The sequence below is a fragment of the Paroedura picta genome, chromosome 11, assembly GCF_049243985.1.
Source record: "Paroedura picta isolate Pp20150507F chromosome 11, Ppicta_v3.0, whole genome shotgun sequence".
In the NCBI taxonomy this organism is placed as follows: Eukaryota; Metazoa; Chordata; class Lepidosauria; order Squamata; family Gekkonidae; genus Paroedura; species Paroedura picta.
Window position 1 is genome coordinate 43,320,463 of NC_135379.1, and position 23,023 is coordinate 43,343,485.

Below are 23,023 nucleotides of genomic sequence, written 5' to 3' on the forward strand. Positions count from 1 at the left end.
TCTAGACCAGGGGTAGTCAACCTGTGGTCCTCCAGATGTTCATGAACTACAATTCCTTCAGAAGAGCATGAACTGTATTGCAGCTACTGTGGGTACTTTGCATACTTTTCATGAACATCTGGAGGACCACAGGTTGACTACCCCTGGTCTAGACAATGGGATGTTCAAGCCCCCCCCCCCCTTTAAGCAGGGAACAGGGATTTGGTGATGTTATAAATTTGGGGTGGAGATATTTGTAGCTCAAAATATGTTGAGATTAACATGCAACATAGGCCCAGTCGATGTAGTTTACATGCAGTCTAGGAGCGCTCTTTTACATAGGCGTGTACATTCCTGTTCCAGGCGTGTGATTAAAAATATAGTATTGGAACAGTTGATGTTTCTGATGGGCAAACGTAGTCCTGATCAGTTGCATTTCCACATCATCTTCAGAAATAATGTACATGAATCCATCCCATGTTAGATGTTAGGAAGGTTTTGGATATGGGATGGCAGCCTCCAGGTGGGGGCATGAGTATTCCTGGAATTACAACTGATCTCTAGAGCAGGGGTAGTCAACCTGTGGTCCTCCAGATGGTCATGGACTACAATTCCCAGGAGCCACTGCCAGCAAATGCTGGCAGGGGCTCCTGGGAATTGTAGTCCATGAACATCTGTAGGACCACAGGTTGACTACCCCTGCTCTAGACGACAGATCAGTTCAGCTGGAGAAAATGGCTGCCTTGGAATTCCCCCAAACCTCCAGATATTTCCCAACTTGGAGCTGGCAACCCTAGTTTTGGGGAAAAAATTCTTTTTTCAGGAGGCATGTTTGCAATCTAGTTGCTGGATGTAACCTTAAAGCCAACGTAGGCAGGTGTTTTCCCACCTTTTCTTTCGGAAAAATGTGCTTGATGTTTGTACATGGGTTCCTCAATGCACACGTACAACATGTTCCTACTTATAATGTGGCCTTTATCGTACGAAGCGTCAGACTCTCACTGGCTACATGTTTTACAATACAAAGGGAAAGTTTTTCGCACTTGTGCAGGTTTAGAGTCCCAGCGTACACCAGACTCTCCTTACAGTCTCGTTCGGAATGGTTTGTTAGGAGAAATGGTCTCACAGGCAAGAAAAACGGTCCCGTGCATTCTCATTGAACGAATGCCGAAAAATCTCGAGAGCCGATTTGACAGCTGATCGTTCTAATCCAGAGTTATGATGTTTGCTCTTGGAAAGAAAGAAAAAAAAAACAGAGGCAAGTTTCTTGGGCCCTGCTCTAAGTAGGCTCAATATCTTGAACAGTCTGGGTAATTATAATGTCACAGAGAACTAGGGTTGTTGAAGTAACCAAGCACTTTTTGGGTTGATTTTCTAACAAACTGCACTATTTATGAGCGGGATCAATAATGTTAGAAGCTTGGAGTGTAGCTGCCTTTTAGGAATTGGTCTCTTACAATGCCACGGCTAAAAACTCAAGGTGGAATTTGTATTTTTTTTTTTAAATCTCTGAAAGAGTCATCATAAATAAAGCTGTAGCCCGTATCAGAGATGGACGCTACGATTAACACAGTTTGGCTTTGTGTGGAGTGCTGTAGACTGGCGTATATTCAGGCTAATTTCCCCCCAGAATAATTTCCTTTCCCCCCTTTCAATGCGAAAACATCATATTTTCATGGGGCTCGCTGTCTGCATTGGATGACTAATCGTCACAGCACCTAGTGCATTCAGCCAGGCCTGCGCGGTGGAATGGTCATACCTAGTTATGTCTGCACACCTGATGTTTTATTAACTAGTATTGATTTTTTTACCCAGGGGACTTTTTTCTTCCTGTAAAGAGGCAACCTTGCAGGAGTGAAAGGCATTGCAGGGGATGAATTTCTAATGAACCTCTTCTTTTCCTCTTTCTCTCTCTCTCTCCCCCCCCCCCCCTCTCTCTCTTTTTTAACTTCTCTTTAATGTGGCTTCATATTTTAAGTGCCTGAGCCGAAAATTTCATTTTAAGCAATTCCATTTTGATAAATCCTTTTAAACCTTGACTTTCTGTAAGGTTATTTTTTAAAGATTGTGCTGCTTGACTGACACGCTTAGTAGTGCCTGTAAATTTGAGCATTTCATTATAGGTTGCAATGAAGCATGCGCCCATGCAATGAAATACAGAGAATTTAAGAGTCTGGTCACTTGAGTAATGCAGGGAAAGGGGGGGGGGCTTGCTCTTTCATACCAGGCAACAGCTTCTTGTTTAAATTTTCTTTAGTCCTCCGAATTTGGTGGGGAAAGGCAGCCATACATATACCCTCATATCTACTGAACCAGCATGGTATAGTGGGTAAGAGTGCTGGCTTCTAATCTGGGGAGCTGGGTTTGATTCCCCATGCCCCCACATGCAGCCAGCTGGGTGACCTTGAGCTAGTCACAGATCTGTTAGAGCTGTTCTTGCAGAGCAGTTTTGATAGAGCTCTCTCAGCCCTTCCTACCTCCTCCCTTCCTGTTGTAGGGAGAGGAAGGGAAGGTGATTGTAAGCCACTTCAGGTAGTGAAAAGTGTGGTATAAAAACAAACTCTTCTTCTTCTGACAAACAAACAAACTCCTTAGCCTTTCCTTTTAGGGAAAGCATTTCAATCCTTTGATCACTTTGCTCACTCTTTGCCTTGCTATAGTTTTGTATTTGAGATGCAGAAGCCAGAGGTGCATATTCCAAAGGGGCTGCAGCATAGATCTATAAGAAGGCATTACAATATGGGCTGCTTTGCTTTCAATCCCTTCCCTACTAATCCCGAGCATATAATTTGCCCCCCCCCCCCCGGAAAATATCCTTTTCCTGGTCAATCACTGCTAGTTCACACCTCTTCAGGGCATCCATCATTTTACCCTCACGTTGAACCTCAGCTGCCACGGCATTGACTGCTTAGGTGCTCCTCACCATCTAATTTGTTTTTCACTGTCCTAAATAACTTGAGGAAGAAGTGGAGCTGGTTCTTATATGTTGTTTTTCTCTACCCAAAGGAGGCTCAAAGTGGTTTACAGTCGCCTTCCCCTTCCTCTCCCCATAACAGACACCCTGTGAGGTGGGTGAAGCAAGGAATCAAATCCAGTTCGTCAGATTAGTAGTCCACGTTCCTAACCACTACACCAAGTTGGTGTCATCTGCAAACTTGGCCCCTGCACTGTTAATTCCTCAATTCCAGGTCAATTATGAATAAACTAAGTAGCACCAGTCCCTGTGGAACCCTGTTGCTCACTAGATCAGTGAGAGGATCGGCACACTTAACCTTTGATATCCCTTGACTGCTAAATTTATTCAGGATCCTTTGATTCAGGACCATAATCCAAGTTTTCTGGAATATGGCTGTATGTGAACTGTGTCACCTGTGTTTGCATGTCCAACTCTCTGAGATACCTCCAAAATTGCTGAGGCAGGATTTGACCTTAGAGAAACCATGCTGTTCTTTCTCAGTAAACTTTATTCCTCCATATACTATATCCTTAATTGTGTGGTGAGGGGTAGTATTAGTGCTGGTGGGTTTGTTTTTGTTTCATGAATGGCTTTTCCTCTTTTCTCCTCAGTTTTTGGCACTTGGGACACATTATGGCAAGGTGTATTTGCTTGATGTCCAGGGGAACATCACCCAGAAGTTTGACATTGTAAGTATATCTACAGCTCTCACTTTTGTGATTTTGCAATTATTTCTGCGTTCCCCTCAGTTGAGAAATTTGCATTGCTGTGTGACTTGGTCTCAGATAGCTTCACAACATGGCACTCTGTGTCACAGCTTAACAGGAGACATTGCTGCTTATCTAGCATTCAGGAAGAGAGCAGGTGTTTGGGCCAGAACCATGAGCATAGCTATAGGATTACCAATGGTTAATAATAATTGTTACTTTTTTCTTATTTTGGGAATAGGTAAGAATACATTATGAGCCTCTTGTGGCGCAGGGTGGTAAGGCAGCAGAGATGCAGTCTGAAGCTCTGCCCATGAGGCTGGGAGTTCAATCCGGGCAGCCGGCTCAAGGTTGACTCAGCCTTCCATCCTTCCGAGGTCGGTAAATGAGTACCCAGCTTGCTGGGGGGTAAACGGTAATGACTGGGGAAGGCACTAGCAAACCACCCTGTATTGAGTCTGCCATGAAAACGCTAGAGGGCGTCACCCCAAGCGTCAGACATGACCCGGTGCTTGCACAGGGGATACCTTTACCTTTAAGAATACATTGCGGAGTACATTTGGTCAGGTTTTGGTGAAAGCAGAACTATCAACAAATTTCGGTCAGGTTTGCCTTCATAAATTTAAGTGAAAACTTTTTTTGAGCAAAGAATGCTTTTGGAGGTAGTTAAGTACTTCAGCAAGCAAGTTAAAAAAACCCAAATGGGAGCAAGTTATTTGTTGAGCTGCAGTGCCTGATAGTGGTGGTCTGCTCCATATTCTCTGTCAAAACCGAAATTTCTTTGTGAGGTAATGTGTCTGTCAGTAGCAACAGCCTTTGGCCAAAAGCAGAAGAGGCTTTCTGCTTCTGACTAGCTCGTCATGATTATTAGACAGTGGTGACCACAGAGAATGAATAAAACAAAAATATTTTCAAAGCAAATGGTATATTCAAATATTAACGAATGGAAGCAGTGTGATGAAGTCACAGTGTGGTTGAAATAATCCCCTTGATGTTTGAAGAATTTAGTTCCGCTGATATGGTTAATGGCTGAATTCTCCATAATTGTAGTCAGACATGATGACATGCTGCAGTTAAATTCTGATAATGTATGAATACAGTCCCTTCCCTCCTCCCTTCACATGTGGTCCTTGACACAAAATGTCCCATTTAAAAGAGCCAGCTTGGTGTAGTGGTTAGGAGTGCAGACTTCTAAATTGGCAAGCTGTGTTTGATTCCCCACTCCCCCACATGCAGCCAGTTGGGGGACCTTGGACTAGTCACAGTTCTATTCTTACAGAGCAGTTCTGATAGAGTTTTCTCAGCCCTCCCTACCTCCTACCTGCCTGTTGTAGGGAGAGGAAGGGAAGATGATTGTAAGCCTCTTTGAGACTCCTTCAGGTAGTGAAGCTGTTCTCACCGAGCAGTGATATCAGGGCAATATCAGCCTCACCTTCCTCACAGGCTGTCTGTTATGGGGAGAGGAAAGGGAAGGCGACTGTAAGCCGCTTTGAGACTCCTTTGGGTAGAGAAAAGCGGCATATAAGAACTAACTCTTCTTCTTCAGTGATATCAGGGCTCTCTCAGCGTCACCCACCTCACAGGGTGACTGTTGTGGGGAGATGAAAGGGAAGGTGACTGTAAGCCGCTATGAGACTCCTTCGGGTAGAGAAAAGCCTTCTTCTTCTTCTTTTTCTACTACTACTACTACTAGTACAGCTACTACTAGATTTACCCAGGTTCCTCAAAGAATTGGAGTTTTATTGCACCCAAGAGTAAGAGGTTGTAGGCTATGTAATTATGGCTGAATTGTTATGGAAAATGTGTAATGATAACCATTCTGGGGTTGGGAAATGCCTGATAATTTGAGGGCAGAGCCTGAGGCAGTACCTCAGTGGGTGTTATGCCATTGAGTCCACCTTGAAAACAGCCGTTTTCTCTAGGGAGCTGATCTGTTGACTGGAGATAAGTTGTAAGTGTGGGAGATCTCAAGGCCCCACATGGAGACTTGGCAACCCTATGTATTGCAGTTTGTTGCAATTTCAGAATTTAGGGTGAATGGGTATGGAGTAATAATAATGAGAAGGAGTAATAATATGATGTGTATCAGGGACATAGAAACAACCAAGACACAATGCAGGGAATGCAGAACACTCTAAAGGAGAGGTAAGCACCCATTTTTGGCCCCAGGTGCTGAAAAATGCAACATTTACTTTTGAAAATGTTGGTGTGCCAGCAATCTGTGTCTGTACGTGGGAGGAAGCAAGGGCTGTACTTGGTCAGAAATGCTTGGAGCAAGCCAAGCCTCAGCAGTACTGCCCGGCTTTCTGGGATTTTCCTTGGATTGGGCATAAAGCAGTATAAACCAAGCCTTTTGTCCTCTCTCACCCTTCTGGCCCCAGTCATTCTGCCAGTGTCTTGCTTCCATGGGTAGAGATCCGGCTCTGGGTGTTAAGCAAAATGGTCTGGTGTGCCACTGTTGACATGCAAACTGGGGTTGCCTATCCCTGCCCTGGAGCCTCTTGTGGCGCAGAGTGTTAGGCAGCAGTCATGCAGTCTGAAAGCTCTGCCCATGAGGCTGGGAGTTCAATCCCAGCAGCCGGCTCAAGGTCGACTCAGCCTTCCATCCTTCCGAGGTCGGTAAAACGAGTACCCAGCTTGCTGGGGGGTAAACGGTAATGACTGGGGAAGGCACTGGCAAACGACCCTGTATTGAGTCTGCCATGAAAATGCTAGAGGGCGTCACCCCAAGGGTCAGACATGACCCAGTGCTTGCACAGGGGATACCTTTACCTTTTTATCCCTGCCCTAAAGTGGTTTTGGATAGCTTAGGTGAAATGGAATGAGAGCAAGCTGAGATTCTATTTTGGGGGGAATCTTGGTGCCAAAGTTGTTTTCTCCACTGGACAGGTTGAGCTGAAATGCCCATCCAATGTAAGAAACTGGGAATGGCTGTTTTAGGCAAGTGATTGGTACAGACGCTGCTTGGTATGTGGTGTTGTATCCAGCTTCAGAATGGGGAAAAATCCATGAATATACTCATAATTGTAAAGCCTCATCTGCATACTTTGGATCTTCTGCTGCTCTATTGGGCATGAGAACTCATTAGTTTGACTACTGTTGGTTATTAGTGTGTGTAACCCATCATATTGAGATGCCAAAAGTAATTGAAAATTGATTGATTGCCTTGCGACTTCAGTTTATCTACTGCAAATATATAAAGCTAATATTTTATGTGTATGTCCTGGAGCTTGGTCTCTTAAGGGATTGTATTGATTGAAGGAGAAGAGGAAGATTTTTTTATTATTATTGTGGTTTCCTGGAAGCTTAGAGAATGAGTACAGCGGAGGATTTATTTAAAGTCATATTCTGATGCATAAAATACGCTTTTTCTACATGACTAGGTTGTATGTATTTGCTGTTGAAGAGAAATAGATATGCGCAGCATTTCTAGCATTATCTCTTATTAGCGCATAGGCTTTTTGTTTTGTGTGTTATTTTTTTTTTTAGACTATCCCCTACACTTGTCAAAACATCCATCGCAAAATGTTGATGCACTTGCACAGTGGAACATGTGTTCTGGTGCTGACACAGCACTCTTTCGTGTGAAAGGTTATATCTTTTTTTTAATTTAAAAGAAATCTAATTACACATTTGGGGCCTCCCCCCCCCCCAAATCCACAGCTAGGAACAGCCTTTGGAAGGAAATTTTATATATTGTTGTGGTCAGATTGACAGTGACCTTACTGGATATTAGCGTAAGTCATTTTGATGGCCTTCCAGTTCTTTTAACGTAGATGAAGTGACCCTTGGCTGTCATAAGCTCCATGGGATTCATGGAAACACATAGCGGCTAGGAAATCTGTGGGGCAGCCCTTGTCAACGTGAAAGTAGGTTAACACATCCGAGCCCACAAACGTGCATGAGACCTGCTCGATTAGGGCATGCATAACTGTTTGCAGATAGATGAGTGCTATTCATTGTTTACCTTTTCTCCCCTTCTGCAGTTTACAGAAAATAGTGGTTATTCCCAAACACACACGCCTTACACCAGTTTTGCTCAGCCCGATTAAAGGTGCTTGAGAACATAGGTGGCTCGGCCTATTTGCTGGGTTCAGCCACTTCCATAATTTATCTGGGGCACATGCCTTCTCCTGAGCTAGACCATTTATTCCAGTCTGACTGGGAATGGCTCTTCACAGATTCTGGCACAGGCCTTTATAATAGCTGCTATTTAAGGTCCTTTTCTTGGAAAAGCAAGGCATTATTCTGGTCTCTTGTACAACAAGAAGAGGGTTTAAAAAAATGTCCTGCTTTACACTGCCCGAAGGAGTCTTGTCGGCTTACAATCGCCTTCCCTTCCTCTTCCCACACCCCAAACAATGTGAGATAGGTGGGGCTGAGGGAGCTCTGACTGTGACTGGCTCAAGGTCACCCAACAGGCCTCATGTGTCTGAAAGTGGCTTACAATCACTTCCCTTCCTCTCTCCACATCAGGCACCCTGTGAGGTAGGTGGGGCTGAGACGGCTCTGAGAGAACTGTGAGTAGCCCAAGGTCACCCCACTGGCTGGATGTGGAGGGGTGAGGAATCAAACCCCGTTCTCCAGATTAGAGTCCACTGCTCTTTAAGCACAATGCCACACTGGCTGTCAAGTGAGCATCGTTTTCCTAAGAAGCCATTCTCGGGTGTTCCAGTTTGGCGTAGAGGAGAGTGTGCTATCCTCTCAGTGCCTGAAGTTGGCATTTTGTGTGAATAGGGCCATGCAATGCATGTCTTTTCCAGCCTCAGGACACCTGAACAAAACCTGGTAGAGTTTGGGTTTGTTTGCTCACTTAAGGGTTTCCAGTGGCATGTGCCAAACCCAGAAAATCTGCCTGTTCTGTTTACAGAGAACAGTGACTGCACATATCAAGAATACCACATACAGCACACCTTCCTGCTTGGTGTAGTGGTTAGGAGCACAGACTCCTAATCTGGTGAGCTGGGTTTGAATCTGCCCTCCCCTACATGCAGCCAGCTGGGTGACCTTGAGCTCGCCACAGCACTGAGAGAACTGCTCTGACCGGGCAGTGATATCAGGGCTCTCTCAGCCTCACCCACCTCACAGGGTGTCTGTTGTGGGGAGAGGAAAGGGAAGGCGACTGTAAGCCGCTTTGCGACTCCTTCGGGCAGAGAAAAGCGACATATAAGATCCAACTCTTCTTCTTCTATGCATGGTTTCAGAGCCAAAATTGTAACTCCTGAAAAGGAAACAGGTTTGACAACAAAATATATACAAAACCCCCTTCCTAAGCTTCTTCACGGATTAGGATCTAGATTCGAAACTTGGGGCATATTTGTTGCTTTCTTAATTAACATCTGATTATTCAGATCGTCTTCCTTTTTGCTCTTCTTCCGCCAGCACGGCACCCTCTTTATCAGTGACACCTGCTTAAGATTAACTGATATCTGTTCTCGGATTCCCGAGCATTTGACAAACGGGTGTTCCTCTTGTATTAGGGTTCAGTGCTTTGAGTGAGATGAAATGTGTCAAATGAGTTGAAAATTATGACTTAAAGGCAACCGAGAAGAAAAGCCTGCAAACTCCACTGACAAAGGAGGATGCGCAGGCGATTTACAGCATATTAATTCCAAACACCTCTCTTCTTCTCCTCAAAGACTGTCTGCAATTTATTAATATAATTATTGCCTCAGCTGACATCCGTGGAGATTAAAGAGTTGTAGATACGAGAGCTGTACAAACATATTTAGCAAAGTAACAAATCAAAGGTGCTTTTAAGGACTGGGAACTTGCCAGGTGTTTTAATAAATACATATTTAGAGCAGGTACAGTAACAAGAGCTGGCTGGTGCCAAAAGCTTCTTGCTCTTTGCTTCGAGAGGAGGAAACAGCAACGGCTTCATAAGCAGGGTTAGTTTTTTAATATTTAATAGTTTAGTCGTGTGGAAAACAAATTTAAATATCTTATGTTTTTAAACCATTCGTTGGGTGGCAAGAAATTGAAATCCTCTTAGAACGTGACTTTCCAGGCCATCCATGAATGGGGTGGTTTTGTTTTTAAAAAGAATGGCAGCATGAAATATTGAAGACCCCCCCCCCCTTTTGCCACAGAATTTTTTAACATGTGTTTCTACAGTCCTTCCAGGCTGTGACTTTTATTTTTAAATATTTGATGGTGTTGGGAACTAAGGGAAAAAATGTTTAATCAGGATGGCAGAAGAAGTCAAACTAACCAGGTTGCCTTTTGGGAACCTTGAACACTCAAGGGTAGTTTTTAGGACACTGTAAACATCTCCACATTTAAGGATGTAGAAAGAGCATTGCCAGACCAGGTCACTGGTTCATCTGCCACAATGTTCCGTTTCTGACAGCAGCTGGTCCGATTCTTTGGAGAAGTTTAGAAGCAAGGAATGAGGCAGGGTTGCCAGATCCAGTTGGGAAAGGGAATTTGGAGGTCGAGTTTGGGAATGGGTGGGTTGAAAAAGAAGAGTTGGTTCTTATATGCCACTTTTCTCTACCCAAAGGAGTCTCAAAACATTTGCCTTCCCTTTTCTCCCACAGCAGACACCCTGGGAAGGAGGTAAGGCTGAGAGAGCCCTGATATTACTGTTCAGTCAGAACAGCTCTATCAGTACTCTGGCGAGTCCAAGGTCACCCAGCTGGCTGCACATGGGGGAAGAATGGGGAATCAAACCCAGCCCACCAGATGAGAAGTCCACACTCCTAACCATTACACCAAGCTGGTTGGGGTGGGGAGGGACCTCAGTAGGGCATAATGTCATAGATTTCACCCTCCGAAGGAGCCATTTTCTCTGGAGAACTGATATCTGTCACTTAGAGGCCATTTGTGGCTCTGGGAGATCTCTGGGCTTTACCTAGAGGTTGGCATCCCTAGGATGAAGCCGTGAAAACTGCCCCTGAAATCTATTCAGAAATTATAGTGGGTATAGTGTACAGCAGTACTCTTGTTGAAGGCACTCAACCAAACCAGACCACTCAGATGGGATTATAGCTGGCTTATTCTAGTATCTTGAAGCTAGGACAGGTGCACTGTTTCTGAACATGTAGATCCATGGTGTTCTCCATGAGGTTGTACTTCTCTTTTTAACTCCATCTGTGATAGCACTGTCAGGTCAGGCTTGGGAAATACCTGAGAATTTGGGGGATGGAGTCTGAAGGAGGTGTGGTTTGGGTAGGGACGTTGGTATATATTAAAATAGAGTCCACCCTCCAAGGCAGCCATTTTCTCCAGGGGAACTGATCTCGGTCATCTGGAGATCCACTGTAATAGCGGAACATCTCCAGGTGCCACCCAGAGGTTGGCAGCCTTAATTGCTTATTAATTGCATTAATAAATGACCAATACCTTGTCATGCCTCAGACACATTACACAGTCCTGGTTTCTCAACAGAGTTTTTGAGCTAGAAGAAATGTTGAGGGTGATCTGTTGGTTCTGTTATCCTTGATGAGATTATATGTTAAGCGTCTCACACTTTTTAAAGACTAGCCCAAGCCTCCTTGTCACACAATCCATTTCAACCCACACTCAATTGCTCCTTTGGCACAATTTTGCTTCATGTCCCCCCCTCCCCCCATTTTGACATGTTCCATGCTTTATGACTCCAGCACAGTTTTACATTCAACAGGGGGAGAAAAAAACATTTTAATGACCCTATCAGTGCTATTATTCTGGAGGACATAAAACGTAGCTAATTGCTGTCAGCAAAATAATGCTTCACTTTCCCTCCCACAAAAACGAGAAAGCCTTCTGGTATTGATTTAGATAAGAAAGATTTTACTTCAGATTGTACTTTCGTACACGTTAGTCTTCAGCTTTTCACATTTCGTGACAGGCTGTGTAAATTTTTCCGTTGACTACTCTAACTGCATCATTTCAGTTGTCACTGTCGGTAGCGAAGAAGACAAACCAGTGGAATGCCAACTAGGCCACGGAGTGGAATGTTTACATGCTTTTTAAAATCACAGTGTACGAGATATTTCACCCTGTGGCTACAGTTCAAAAAAAAGTTAGCAGCGACTTAGAACCATTGAATGCAATCAGCCTGAAGTTATGTTCAACTCAAGTCCCCAGTCATGGGAATGAAGAAGAAGAGCTGGTTTTTTGTACTCCAGCTTTTACTACCTGAAGGAGACTCAAAGCAGCTTGGTGTAGAGGTTAGGAGTGCGGACTTCTAATTGGGTGAGCTGGGTTTGATTCCACGCTTCCCCACATGCAACCAAATGGGTCACCTTCGGTTCGCCACGGCACAGATAAAGCTGTTCTGACCGAGCAATAATCTCAGGGCTCTCTCAGACTAAACTCCCTCAGAGGGTGTCTGTTATGGGGAGAGGAAAGGGAAGGAGATTGTAAGCCACTTAGAGACGCCTTTGGGTAGAGAAAAGCAGCATCAAAGAACCAACACGTCTTCTTCAGTAATAACAGGGCTCTCTCAGCCTCACCTACCTCACAGGGTGTCTGTGGTGGGAAGAGTAAAGGGAAGGCGAATGTAAGCTGTTTTGAGATGCCTTCAGGTAGAGAAAAATGGCATATAAGAACCAACTCTTCTTCTACAATCACCTCCTCTTCCTCTCTGCAGAACAGACACCCTGTGAGTTTGGCAAGGCTGAGAGAGTTCTGAGAGAACCGTGTCTAGCCCAAGGTCACCCAGCTGGCTTTATGGGGAAGAGTGGAGAATAAAATCTGGTTCTCCAGATTAGAGGTTACTGCTCTTAATCACTACGTCAAGCTGTCTCTCAAATGTACTTATGAAGCAGTCAAATTTGTAACAGCTGGACATATCAAAGGCCTTTAGCCATGATTGTCATGTTCTAGAAATGCATATTTACGTATGTACATGAAGTTTGCAATACTAAGGATGCGACTGTAAGTGAATTTCCAATGGTCTTCACCAATGGTGTTGGAGATGGACACCAGTGTTGGAGATGGCAAAATGAGAGCTGCTTCCCTTAATATGGTTAATTTATAGTCCCATGTTTTCACAGAGAAACAAAGCAGACGACACAGTATGTCAATGCAATTAATACAACCTAACAGCTAATAAAGCAACATAATCAGACTAGGATTACAGCAATTTGAACCTTAGCAAAAAAAGTATTAGGGTATCTAAAACAATGCAGACATGGTATCATGTAAGTAGAAAACAATGCAGTGGGAGCAGGGTGATCTATACAGCAAACATGCCAATGTAATATACGCTTATTACTCTCATAGGAATGCTCTCCTGAACCATTCTATTTCACATAGTTTATGGAAAGACACAAATGTGGGAACCTTCCTGGCTTCCTCAGGCAGGCCATTCCACAAGGTGGTGGTCCCAACAGAGAATGCATGGATAGTTGTTGATCTTGCCCATTTGTAGGGGGCTGCCCCCCAGAAGGCCCTGCTTGGGCAAAATAAGTTCTCATGGTGAATGTTTTCCTGTTCAGAATCTGTGTGTGCATAGCACATGGAGCACTGGAAGAGGGTAACATTGAAATACTGCCCTCCGTATATCTTTACTCATAGGCCTGGGCTAAGAGCCGGACAACAGGATGCCAGAGGTTATAGATAATTTTATAGTCATATAAAAATTGATATGCTGATTTTCCAAAGCACCTGCTCAAGGCGGTTTACAAAGTAAAAATGATAAAACCGTAATACATGAAAATTGCTACAATTAAGCAAATATTAAAATCTCAGCCATTAACAAAACCTGAATAGAAGAAACAGCACAAAACATTGGGCAACTTAATACTCCTAATATAATTCCCAGGCTAGTGGTAATCTATAAACACAGTTCTAAAGAATCACAATTTCAGAAGATCTAACACCTTTGTTAAAAGCTGCAGGGTGGGGATAGAGAAATGCTTTGGCATGGCAGCTACAAAAGGTAGGTTGGAGGTCAGGTGAACCTCAAGGGAAAGTCGTGCCTCTGGTTACCACTTGTCAAAGCTGCAGGCAATACTGTGCCTATAACCGGTCCCTGACAGTAGCCTGGCTGCCATATTCTGGAGCGGTTGAAATTTCCAGCCTGGGTTGCACACTGGAGGTTTCTAGAGGCCCTGATCTGGCTTTCTAAAAATGCCTGGTTGTATTCTATAGAGCTTCAGTGGCAAAAACAATCTATTAGTTCCCTCAAGAGCCAGCATAATGTAGTGGATAAAAGTGGCAAACTCTAATCTGGAGAACCAGGTTTGATTCTCCTCTCCACCAATCCTGCTGAGGAGATGGAGATTTAACCCATTTTGAGATTCCTTGAGAGCCAGTTTGGTGTAGTGGTTGGGAGTGCGGTCTTCTAATCTGGCATGCCAGGTTTGATTCTGCGCTCCCCCACATGCAGCCAGCTGGGTGACCTTGGGCTCGCCACAGCACTGATAACACTGTTCTGACCAAGCAGTGATATCAGGGCTCTCTCAGCCTCACCTCCCTCACAAGGTGTCTGTTGTGGGGAGAGGAAAGGGAAGGCGACTGTGAGCCATTTTGAGCCTCCTTCGGGTAGGGAAAAGCCACATATAAGAACCAACTCTTCTTCTTCCTCCTCCTCCTCCTCCTCAGGGTAGAGAAAAGCAGGGTATAAAAACCAACTCTTCTTCATCACCACCTGAGTGCATTTTCACATATCTTCTTTCATGCTCCCCCAGAACAAACGAAAGTGTCCCATTGTAGAAGACAGCCATGGGCCACCTGTTTACTTCTGGATTCCTAGCATAACCCACCTTTGTTTGCATTACTTTCTTGGCCCTTGCTTGCCTTATCCCGATGATGGAAACATTTTAAAGATTCCGTGGTGAAAGTTGCTCATGTGGGTTTGCATCAATCCCTGTTATGTGTGGATGGCAGCTTCAGCGGCATTGCCACCTTGGTCACAGCCCTAAGCTTTGCCACTGCAAGGTGTCGCTGAGCCAGAGAGCCTCCCAGCATGGGCCTATTACCGTGTGGCGTGTTCCTGGTTGTGGAAGCCAGCTGAGTTAAAGAGTTGGGCACAGCATAGCCTTTTAACAGAGAAGAGGCTTATTAGATAGATGTGCGTTTTCTAAATCCCAACAACCTTTTAAAAGTATTGGGGGGATTTGGAAAGGATTGGCTCCTAAGAAGCGAGGATACTGCTGATTCCCTTAGTGATCCCCCCCCCTTCCCCAGAAGTAGCGTTTTGTGCCTCTGCCTTCTATTTTTCCTGCAAAAGAGCTGGAGGTTTGATAAAGCTGCTAGAGTTTGCCAGGGCTGGATCGTTGTTTAAAAGTTGCCAGGTTTCTAACCTATGGAGGAGCTTCTTCCGAGTGGGACGTGTGGTGGGTTTGCTAATTTAGAATCAAATTTATACTGTTTCCCACCTTCCTCTTCCCCTCAAATTTTATCATGTTTCAGCATGAGCTTGCCAGACTGTTTCCATGAGGGGGGAGATGAGGGGCCTAGATCTTTCAGCGTTTCTGGAGTGACCTGGAAGAGATGGACCTATGTTTCCTTCAGATCAAATGTCTAGTTATTTATCAGGCGATCGCTCGGAGGATGCAGAAAAGGACATAGGCAGGTTTTATCTTTTCCTTACTGACCTGATGATCTGTTGAAAGAGAAAAAAATATCTTTGGTTTCAATCCTACCCCTCTGCTCAGTAACATCTGAAGCCTCTTTCTAATGTAAGTGGCTCTCTTCAGGTAAAGGAGGGCTGCGTAGGCAAAAGAAAGTATTCATACATGGCTGGGTGAACTGGCAGGATATATGCCAGTGTACTCCAATTTTGAGGCATTTTGCATTTAAACCAACTGTAGCACAGTAGCTTTTTTGCACAAAAGATCTTCCTTTCCAGTTCTGTTCAAGTCAGTCTCTCAGTCAATTTTTCAAGAATTTACCTCATGAAAACTTACCCTACATTCTCCCCCCGTCCAAATGGGAATTCCTGGAAGTTACCTCAGGACAACAATGTGTGACCAGTCACTTCGGAAGCTTCTATGGCTCAGCGGAACTTGAATCCAAACCTCACGGATCCTAATCTACTCTATGCTACACTTGGTCTGTGGTAGGGTTGCCAGGACAATTGGCACTGCTAGTAGGTGATGTGGAGCTTTCCAATGTGCTGAAGTCACCCAGAAGTGATGTTGGAAAAACTGGGAGAGTGATGCTGTGGCTTTGGGCAAACTCTGTGGTAGAACACCATAGAGTTTCCCCCCCACACCACCATCCATACACCTCCCCCCCCCCAAACGATGACCCTGGCATGCCAGCGTCACTTCTGGGTGATGTCAGCCCGTCACATTAAAAAGTGATGTTCTTCTGGATTCGGGTGAGTTTGGGGTGAAGTTCCGAAGGGGAAGGTGCATCCAGAAAACAGGGGACCCCTGTCCAAACCAGGAGACCTGGCAACCTTTGTCTGTAGGAAAAGTCTAGATAAGGAATCCAGCCAATGGACGTTTAATCATAGTCTTTAATGTCTGTACTCCAAAGCAATAACGTCCAGAACAATTTCAGTTTTGTGTTAACAAAATGTTTGTTTTTGCTGAGATGTTTTCCCAGTTAGAAAGTCAAAAGCGATGGAATTAAAACAAGGCAACACTTGCTACAGAAGGTGACATCAAGATGGCCTCCCTGCCCTTTGTTGCCATTAAGAAAACTTCAACTGTGAATCCTTAAGAATAAAACATGACATGTCAAGGAAATAACAGGATGAACAAAGCACATGCTGATGACAATCCTTTCTTCCCAAAGGGAGCTGAGAGACGGTTGATAATGTGGCTAACAGTTTTAGCTCTAATAGGACGCTGAACCTTATTCGTTTTAGAAGTCATCCCTGGGGCTTGTGATTGCTTATTACTGCTTCTCTAATGGAATGCTAAGTAATTCAGAGAGACTTTGGGGTGAGCGTTCCTTTTCTTTCTTCTTCTTTTTTTTAAAATAGACATCTGGTGTATGTGTGCAATTTCTCTCCCTCCTGCCCCCTTAGTAAATTACAGCTTAGAGAAGACCTACGTCCACATTGTGCTGAAAAGGGTAAGGGGGGGTTAAATTGTCTGTGGCACACTTCCAACATTTATATATATATATTTTGTGCAGCGGATTATAAAAAGTGAGCAAGCAACACATCCACGGCATTTTGATAACAGGTAAACTATGCAATGTAAGATTCTAGGGGAAGCATGCTAAGTAATTTTATTGAAGTGGAGAATCTGGAGACTGTTATGGTTTGGATTTCTGTAGTGCTTTCAAGTGTTCAGAGCAGTTCACAGACATTATCTGGGTGTAATCCTTGTAAAACCCTTGTAAGGTAAGAACTGCAGATAGGAGGGCTGAAACTGAGGGGAGGGGGAAGAGGGGGGAGAGATTTGCCTAAGGAAAATCTAGAGAATCCATGGTAGGCAGGATTCAAATGGGAGATTTCCTGATTTGTAACACACTGTTTTAGCCACTGTGTTACTATCCCAGTTCTGTTCAGTTAAGGGATAATACCACTGAAGATCTAGTCCCCACAATGTCCTGTGCTTTGTCGTATTCAAGACAAAGACTCTGAATGACCCTCTGAGTTACAAGGTCCCCTGCTATGCAAAGAGACTTCCTTCTGGCAACCCCCACTGCCATTCTGTGAGGGCGCCCATGGACCTGAAAGTTTCCTGGTTCCTTCAGACATGTCTAGTTGCTCCTCCAGTCATGGCCTGCTCTAACTATAGTTTGCCATTATGTGGCGTCATGCAAAGTATCTTAGCTTTTACCAAGCTTGTAAGAGGGGTGAAGGAAAACAGCTTGTGATATTATCATCATCATCATCATCATCATCGTTAACACTATTTCGCTCCCTTATATATTTGGGAAACAGCCTCCTCGGAGGAGACTGTCCAGGGCCCTGTCTGTCCAGGTCCACCCTGATTGGCCCTCCCCCTCCAGCTCTGACTCTCCCTCCTTGCCTGCTAGAAGCCTTGTAGCTGCGGCCTCCATTGTCGCCCACGAGGAGAGAGGCAGCGACAGGGCTTTGCGGCCCACAGGTACACTCCTGCTGGGAGGGAGCCGGTGGTTGGGTGGGAATCTGCAGCCTCCCTACAAAGCCCTGTTGCCAGGGCCGGGGGGGGGGGCTTTCCACTCCCTTTAACCTGCTTTGCGAGCCCAAGGGAGCCACAGCCACCCTCTCACACCCTCCTGCCTGCCACCCCTTTCAAAGCCCATTTTTTTAATGGGCTTTGATGCTAGTTATTATTACATTTATTTTCAGCCCCTCTCAATATGGGCTCAAGGCGGTTTACAATGATAAAACCATATACAATAAAATATATTACAATAGTTAAAATACAATACTAAAATTCAGTTTGAAACCCTCATCCCCACCCTCACCCTCTGTCTGCCAGCTACCTCGGACTGGAGGTAAACATAAAGTACAAGTAAGCAGTAGGGAAGCCAAAAGAGAGGAGATGGAAGGAGGCCCATAAAGCTTCAAACTGCCCTGGTATCAACCATAGACTTGGTTAAAGAGGGTCATTTTACAGGCCCTGTGGTACTTTGACATCTCTGTCAGGGCCTGGATCTTGGTTGGCAATCATTTCACCAGGTTGAGTCAGGGCTAAGAAGGCCCAGACTCTGGTCAAGACCCGATGCATGTCCTTGGGGCCAGGGATCACCAGCAAGTTGGTTGTTTACAGAGAGTAGTGCCGTTCAAGGAGCGTATTGGGAAGAAGAGTTGCTTTTTATACCCTGCTTTTCACTACCCTCAGGAGTCTCAGATCACCTTACTATTGCTTTTCCTTCCTCTCCCCACAACATCCACCCTGTGAGGGAGGTGGGGCTGAAAGAGCTCTGACAGGACTACTCTGTGTGAACAGCTGTATCAGGGCTGGGACTAGCCCAAGGTCATCCAGCTGGCTGCATGTGGAGGAGCAGGGCATCAAATCCTGCTTGCCGGATTAGAAGCTGCCGCCTTTAACCAGTACACCAAACTAGCTCTGCAGGTGAGGCAGTCCCTCAGATATGAGGGACCCAGACTGCATAGGTTTTTAAAGGTCAGTACTAAAACTTTGAAACTGATCCAGAACTCCAGCAGCAACCAATGCAGTCGTTGGAGGGTGGGTCAAATACAAACCTTCTGTGGGGCCCCACAAGGACCTGTGCCTCTGTAATTTCCAGATCAGAGCCAAGGATAGCTTTGCGTAGAGCAAGTTACACTAATGTAGTCTGGAAGTGACCATTGCATAGGTAACTGTGGCTAGGTCTTCCGAGGATAGATAGAGCACTAATTTTTTTAACTATGCCGGAGTATAAAACAATAGAATCTACCCTTCAAAGCAGCCATTTTTCTTCTTGCTTCTGTGGGTACACATTTTTGATGTGGAAACACATCTATTGGCATGCTCCCTGGAATGGAAATTACTACGGACATGGTGTCCATTTGTCCTGCGCCAAGGAGCATGCCAACATATGCAGGGTGGAGGGCTGAGCAGGGTTGAGTGACAGTCCTGGCCAGCCTTCACCATGCCCATTCCACCTCCACCCACACTGCTGGCAGCAGCGCCAGCTGTGGAAGACAGCTGGCAGAGGTGGTGGCTGACCGTGCCCAGTGCTGAGCTCCACTCAATGCACTGCTGCTGCCTCCGCTGCCCATCTTCCACGGCCAGCCTCACCATCATGAGTGCCAAGCCAGCCGCAGAAGACGGGCAGCAGCAGTGCAAGCAGAATCAGATTGTCACAGACTGTGTTTCCACATAATCCTTGCCAATCGGATTCTCGCGTATTTTTTACTGTCAGAAAACTTGCCATCTGGTCTTAAGCATTTGGAAATCTGGGCGCTTGACATACATTTACTCTGCTTGGCATCTTATATAGGTTAGGTTATTCCTGAAAAAGTTTCCTTCCCAGGGCAACTGAGGACAGTTTGTAGAATTTGTTTAGGCTTTTGCAGGCTGCCTTACTGCTGTGTTATATCAGCTCACAGACCTCTTCCTGTATGTGGCCATGTTACAGACTTTTTACACAATATGCATGGTTTTTAGCCTTAGCTCACTCGGCAGGTTTTGAAGAAAAGCCGTGGGAACTGAACATTTTTTTTAAAGAAAATGCATTTGGGGTTCTATGCGTATAACGGGATACTGTGTTAAATGGTTCCGGGATGAGCGGAGAGTACGTATTTTTACAAAACTGAGCCGAAACGCTTTTCTTATGAGTTGTCTAATCAGCAGGTCTCTTCCAAAGTAAAATGCAATTTGCTGTAAGTACGATTGGACACCGGTATGCTTTTTCGCACTCCTCATCTGTATGTTGCACGCCTGTTAGCCGTGGCTAAAAGGCATGAAGTCACAGTCGACTATTAAAAAATGTTTAGCTTTCTGGCTTGCTCGCCGGTAACTGTTCCTTCAGGACAGGGAGTGCAAATGCAGTCTGAACGCTTGTTATTCATTCTGCCTCCACTCCACGGGGGATGCAGCATTTGTGAAAGGATCAATTATCCATTTGTTAGTCAGAGGAGCTTTACAAATTATACATTAGCAGATTGATTTCTCAGGTTGAGGGAGTGACACTCTAAGGGAGGCAGCTGATGAGCATCGGGTGGGCAGAAAGGTGCCCATGCTTGAAAGAGACTCTTCTCTGAATGGCCATGAATTTATTCCTAATTGAAGAGCTGACATAATCCATACTAAGTGTATTTATTTCAAACATTTTACATTAGGTAATTGATTATCTCGCAAGTTACTTTTTTGGGGGGGGGGGGGGTCAGTGGCAGGTTTTTCTTCAAATTTAAGGTTTTGCAGAAAGCGTTCTTTCCGTGCTAGTGGCCTGCCTCCTCCCCACCAACCACACAGACCATTTCTCCTGAACGCCCCCCCCCTCTATTAAAGTTACATTTGTGTTCTAATAGTGTCAGCTTGACGTTATTGATTTCTTTTGAACAGTCAAACTTACTTATATTGTCCAGAATTCCAAACAGGTCCACGCGAGCAATGAAACGGTGGCTAATGGTAATGCAGTGGAGGGCATTTATTCCTCCCTGACACAACTTGTCCCCCTTTTTCTTCATGAAATTGTGAGGTTAATCAAATCCTGCAGACCTTTGGAGTGTGTGTGTGTGGGGGTAGTTTCCCTAATTTCTGTACCAAGCAGTCACTGATTTCACACCATCCTTGGTACAATAGAACAAATTTTGAGTCCCGTGGCACCTTTATGACCGACAGAGCTTTATTCAGGGTATGAGCTTTGGCGCATTTTAGGAAGTGTTTGTGCACGTGAAAGTTCATACCTTGAATTAAGCTCTGTCGGTCTTAGAGGTGCTGTTGGACTCAAAATTTGTTTGGCTGCTTCAGACCAACATGGTTACCCGCTTGAATCTATCTCCTTGGTATAATAGGAAATTAATTTTAATTAATAGAAATAAATAAATACTCTGGCATTTCGGAAATCAAGGCTGCGGTCACTGGTCGATTGTGTCCATGAAGTTTTTTGGGGTAGACTTATAAATCCCGCTTCACTTGGTTGCTTGCTAGAACTGCTTTAAAGGGGCCAGGCAAGGAAACCTTCTAAGAAGTTTACCCACACTCCCTCCCCTTGGTAATCTGTGGGCTAGTGTACAAATGTGTGGCAGATTCAAATGAGTAGCCATGTTGGTATGAAGTAGCACAATAAAATCAGAATCCAGTGTCACCTTTAAGCAACAAAGATTTATTTAAGGTGCTTGTACTCCAAAGCTCACACCTTGAATAAATCTTTGTTGGTCTTAAAGGGACTACTGAATTCTGATTTAAATGTGTGGCAGGCTCTCTTGAATGATGGAATGTCCTTTCTTGTGCGTATGAGGTGCTGTCCAGTCACAGGCAACTTATGACTACCCAGAAGGATTTTCAAGGCAAGAGATTAACAGAAGTGGTTTCCAGTTCCCTGCTTCTGTGTAGTGACCCTGGACTTCCTTGGTGGTCCCCCATCCAACTACTAGCCAGGGGCAACCCTGCTTAGCTTCTGGGATCTGACCTGACCTGGGCCATCTAGGTCAGAGCATGCTGTGTCCCTAGGGATGCTAGTCCCCAGGTAGGACCTGGGAATCCCCTAGAATTATAAGTAATTAGTCATTTCCCGGTATCAGTTCCCCTGAAGAAAACGGCTGCTTTGGACAGTGGACTCCATAGCAATAGACTCTGCTGAGGTCCTGCCCCACCCCACCCCAAATCCCGCCCAGTCCCGCCTCTACCCCCAAAGTCTCCATGTATTTGCCACAGTCCTATGTGTCCGTCCATCCCCCCCTCCTGTCCATCCTCCCCTCCCGCTTTTTTAAAATTGTGGTCTGGGAAACCCTGGAGCTCATCAGCAGCAGTACAGGGATTCTGACTCACGAGATCAGCCATGGAGACAAGCTTCCTGGAATGGCAGATTGCTCATTGTTGCCAGTTTTCCCCTGCTAATGTGTGGGGAGGATGCCACAGAACTATTTGTAACACCCGGCGTTTCTTTGGCAGGTGCTTAAGGGGTTCCTTTGCAAACCAGTCAATATGGAAAGCGTTTTGCTAAATTTTGGGAACCATCGCCATACTATCTCAGTAGCAATACAGTAGGTGTGTTGTGGCCCTGGAGCACTTGGCACTCCCCCTCCTCTTCTGTCATTCCAGCAAAACCAGGCAGTTTATTGAGCCCCCCCCCCTCACCCCCAGCCATTGTATCGGAAGCCTTGTTTGCAACTCAAGGGAGGTCCAGAGGGACGTGGTTTCTTCCTTTAAAGAGTGCATTAAATGTTGTTGTTTTCTAAACTTTCAACAGAGCCCAGTGAAGATCAACCAAGTCAGCCTGGATGAAAGTGGAGAACACATGGGCGTCTGCTCAGAAGATGGCAAGGTACGGCGATACAAGCCCATGCTCATGTTTCTGCTGGGCACGGAAGCAGTGCTCGCGTGCGCCCTTCCAGCTTGGCAAGAGATCTGTGGACAGTGAAGCCCTATAACAGGGGTGGTCAAACTGCGGCCCTCCAGATGCCCATGGACTACAATTCCCATGAGCCCCTGCCAGCATTTGCTCATGGGAATTGTAGTCCATGGACATTTGGAGGGCCGCAGTTTGACTACCCCTGCCCTATAATAACAATAATAGAACCATGGTCATTTCTGTTTGAGAACCAGCCCACTCCCTGAAACACTCATCATGAAAGTAAAATATGTTTGGACTAAGCGTACCTTAGGAAAAGTAATTGCAAGGCGTGTCAATAGCACCACTGGTATGAAGCTGATTAACAGCTGTGACCGGTGTGGAGGGAGGGGGACGCGTCCCCTTAATCTTTATTACCGTGCCAGTTATACTTCAGTGCCTAGTCCGGTGTTTCTGTGGGACAGCTGCTTAAAGGCTGCTCTGCCTATAAATTCACAAAATTGGATTTGGGGGCAGGTTTTCTGTAGGCCAGTGGCTTTTCTTGTTGTGTTTCTGTGTGTGTGTGTGTGTGGGGGGGGGGAGTAAACCCTTA

The 23,023-nt window shown here is 45.2% G+C and overlaps 1 protein-coding gene across 2 annotated transcripts in view; it reads left to right on the forward strand.

Annotated features, from left to right (window-relative positions):
- VPS41 (VPS41 subunit of HOPS complex) overlaps nt 1–23,023 on the forward strand; it is a 117,834-nt gene that overhangs the window by 23,069 nt on the left and 71,742 nt on the right. For both annotated transcript variants that reach the window (XM_077303547.1, XM_077303548.1), the window contains exons 4-5: nt 3,547–3,624; nt 22,330–22,404. In XM_077303547.1, the coding sequence (XP_077159662.1) occupies nt 3,547–3,624; nt 22,330–22,404 (153 nt within the window). The remainder of the gene's footprint in view (nt 1–3,546; nt 3,625–22,329; nt 22,405–23,023) is intronic.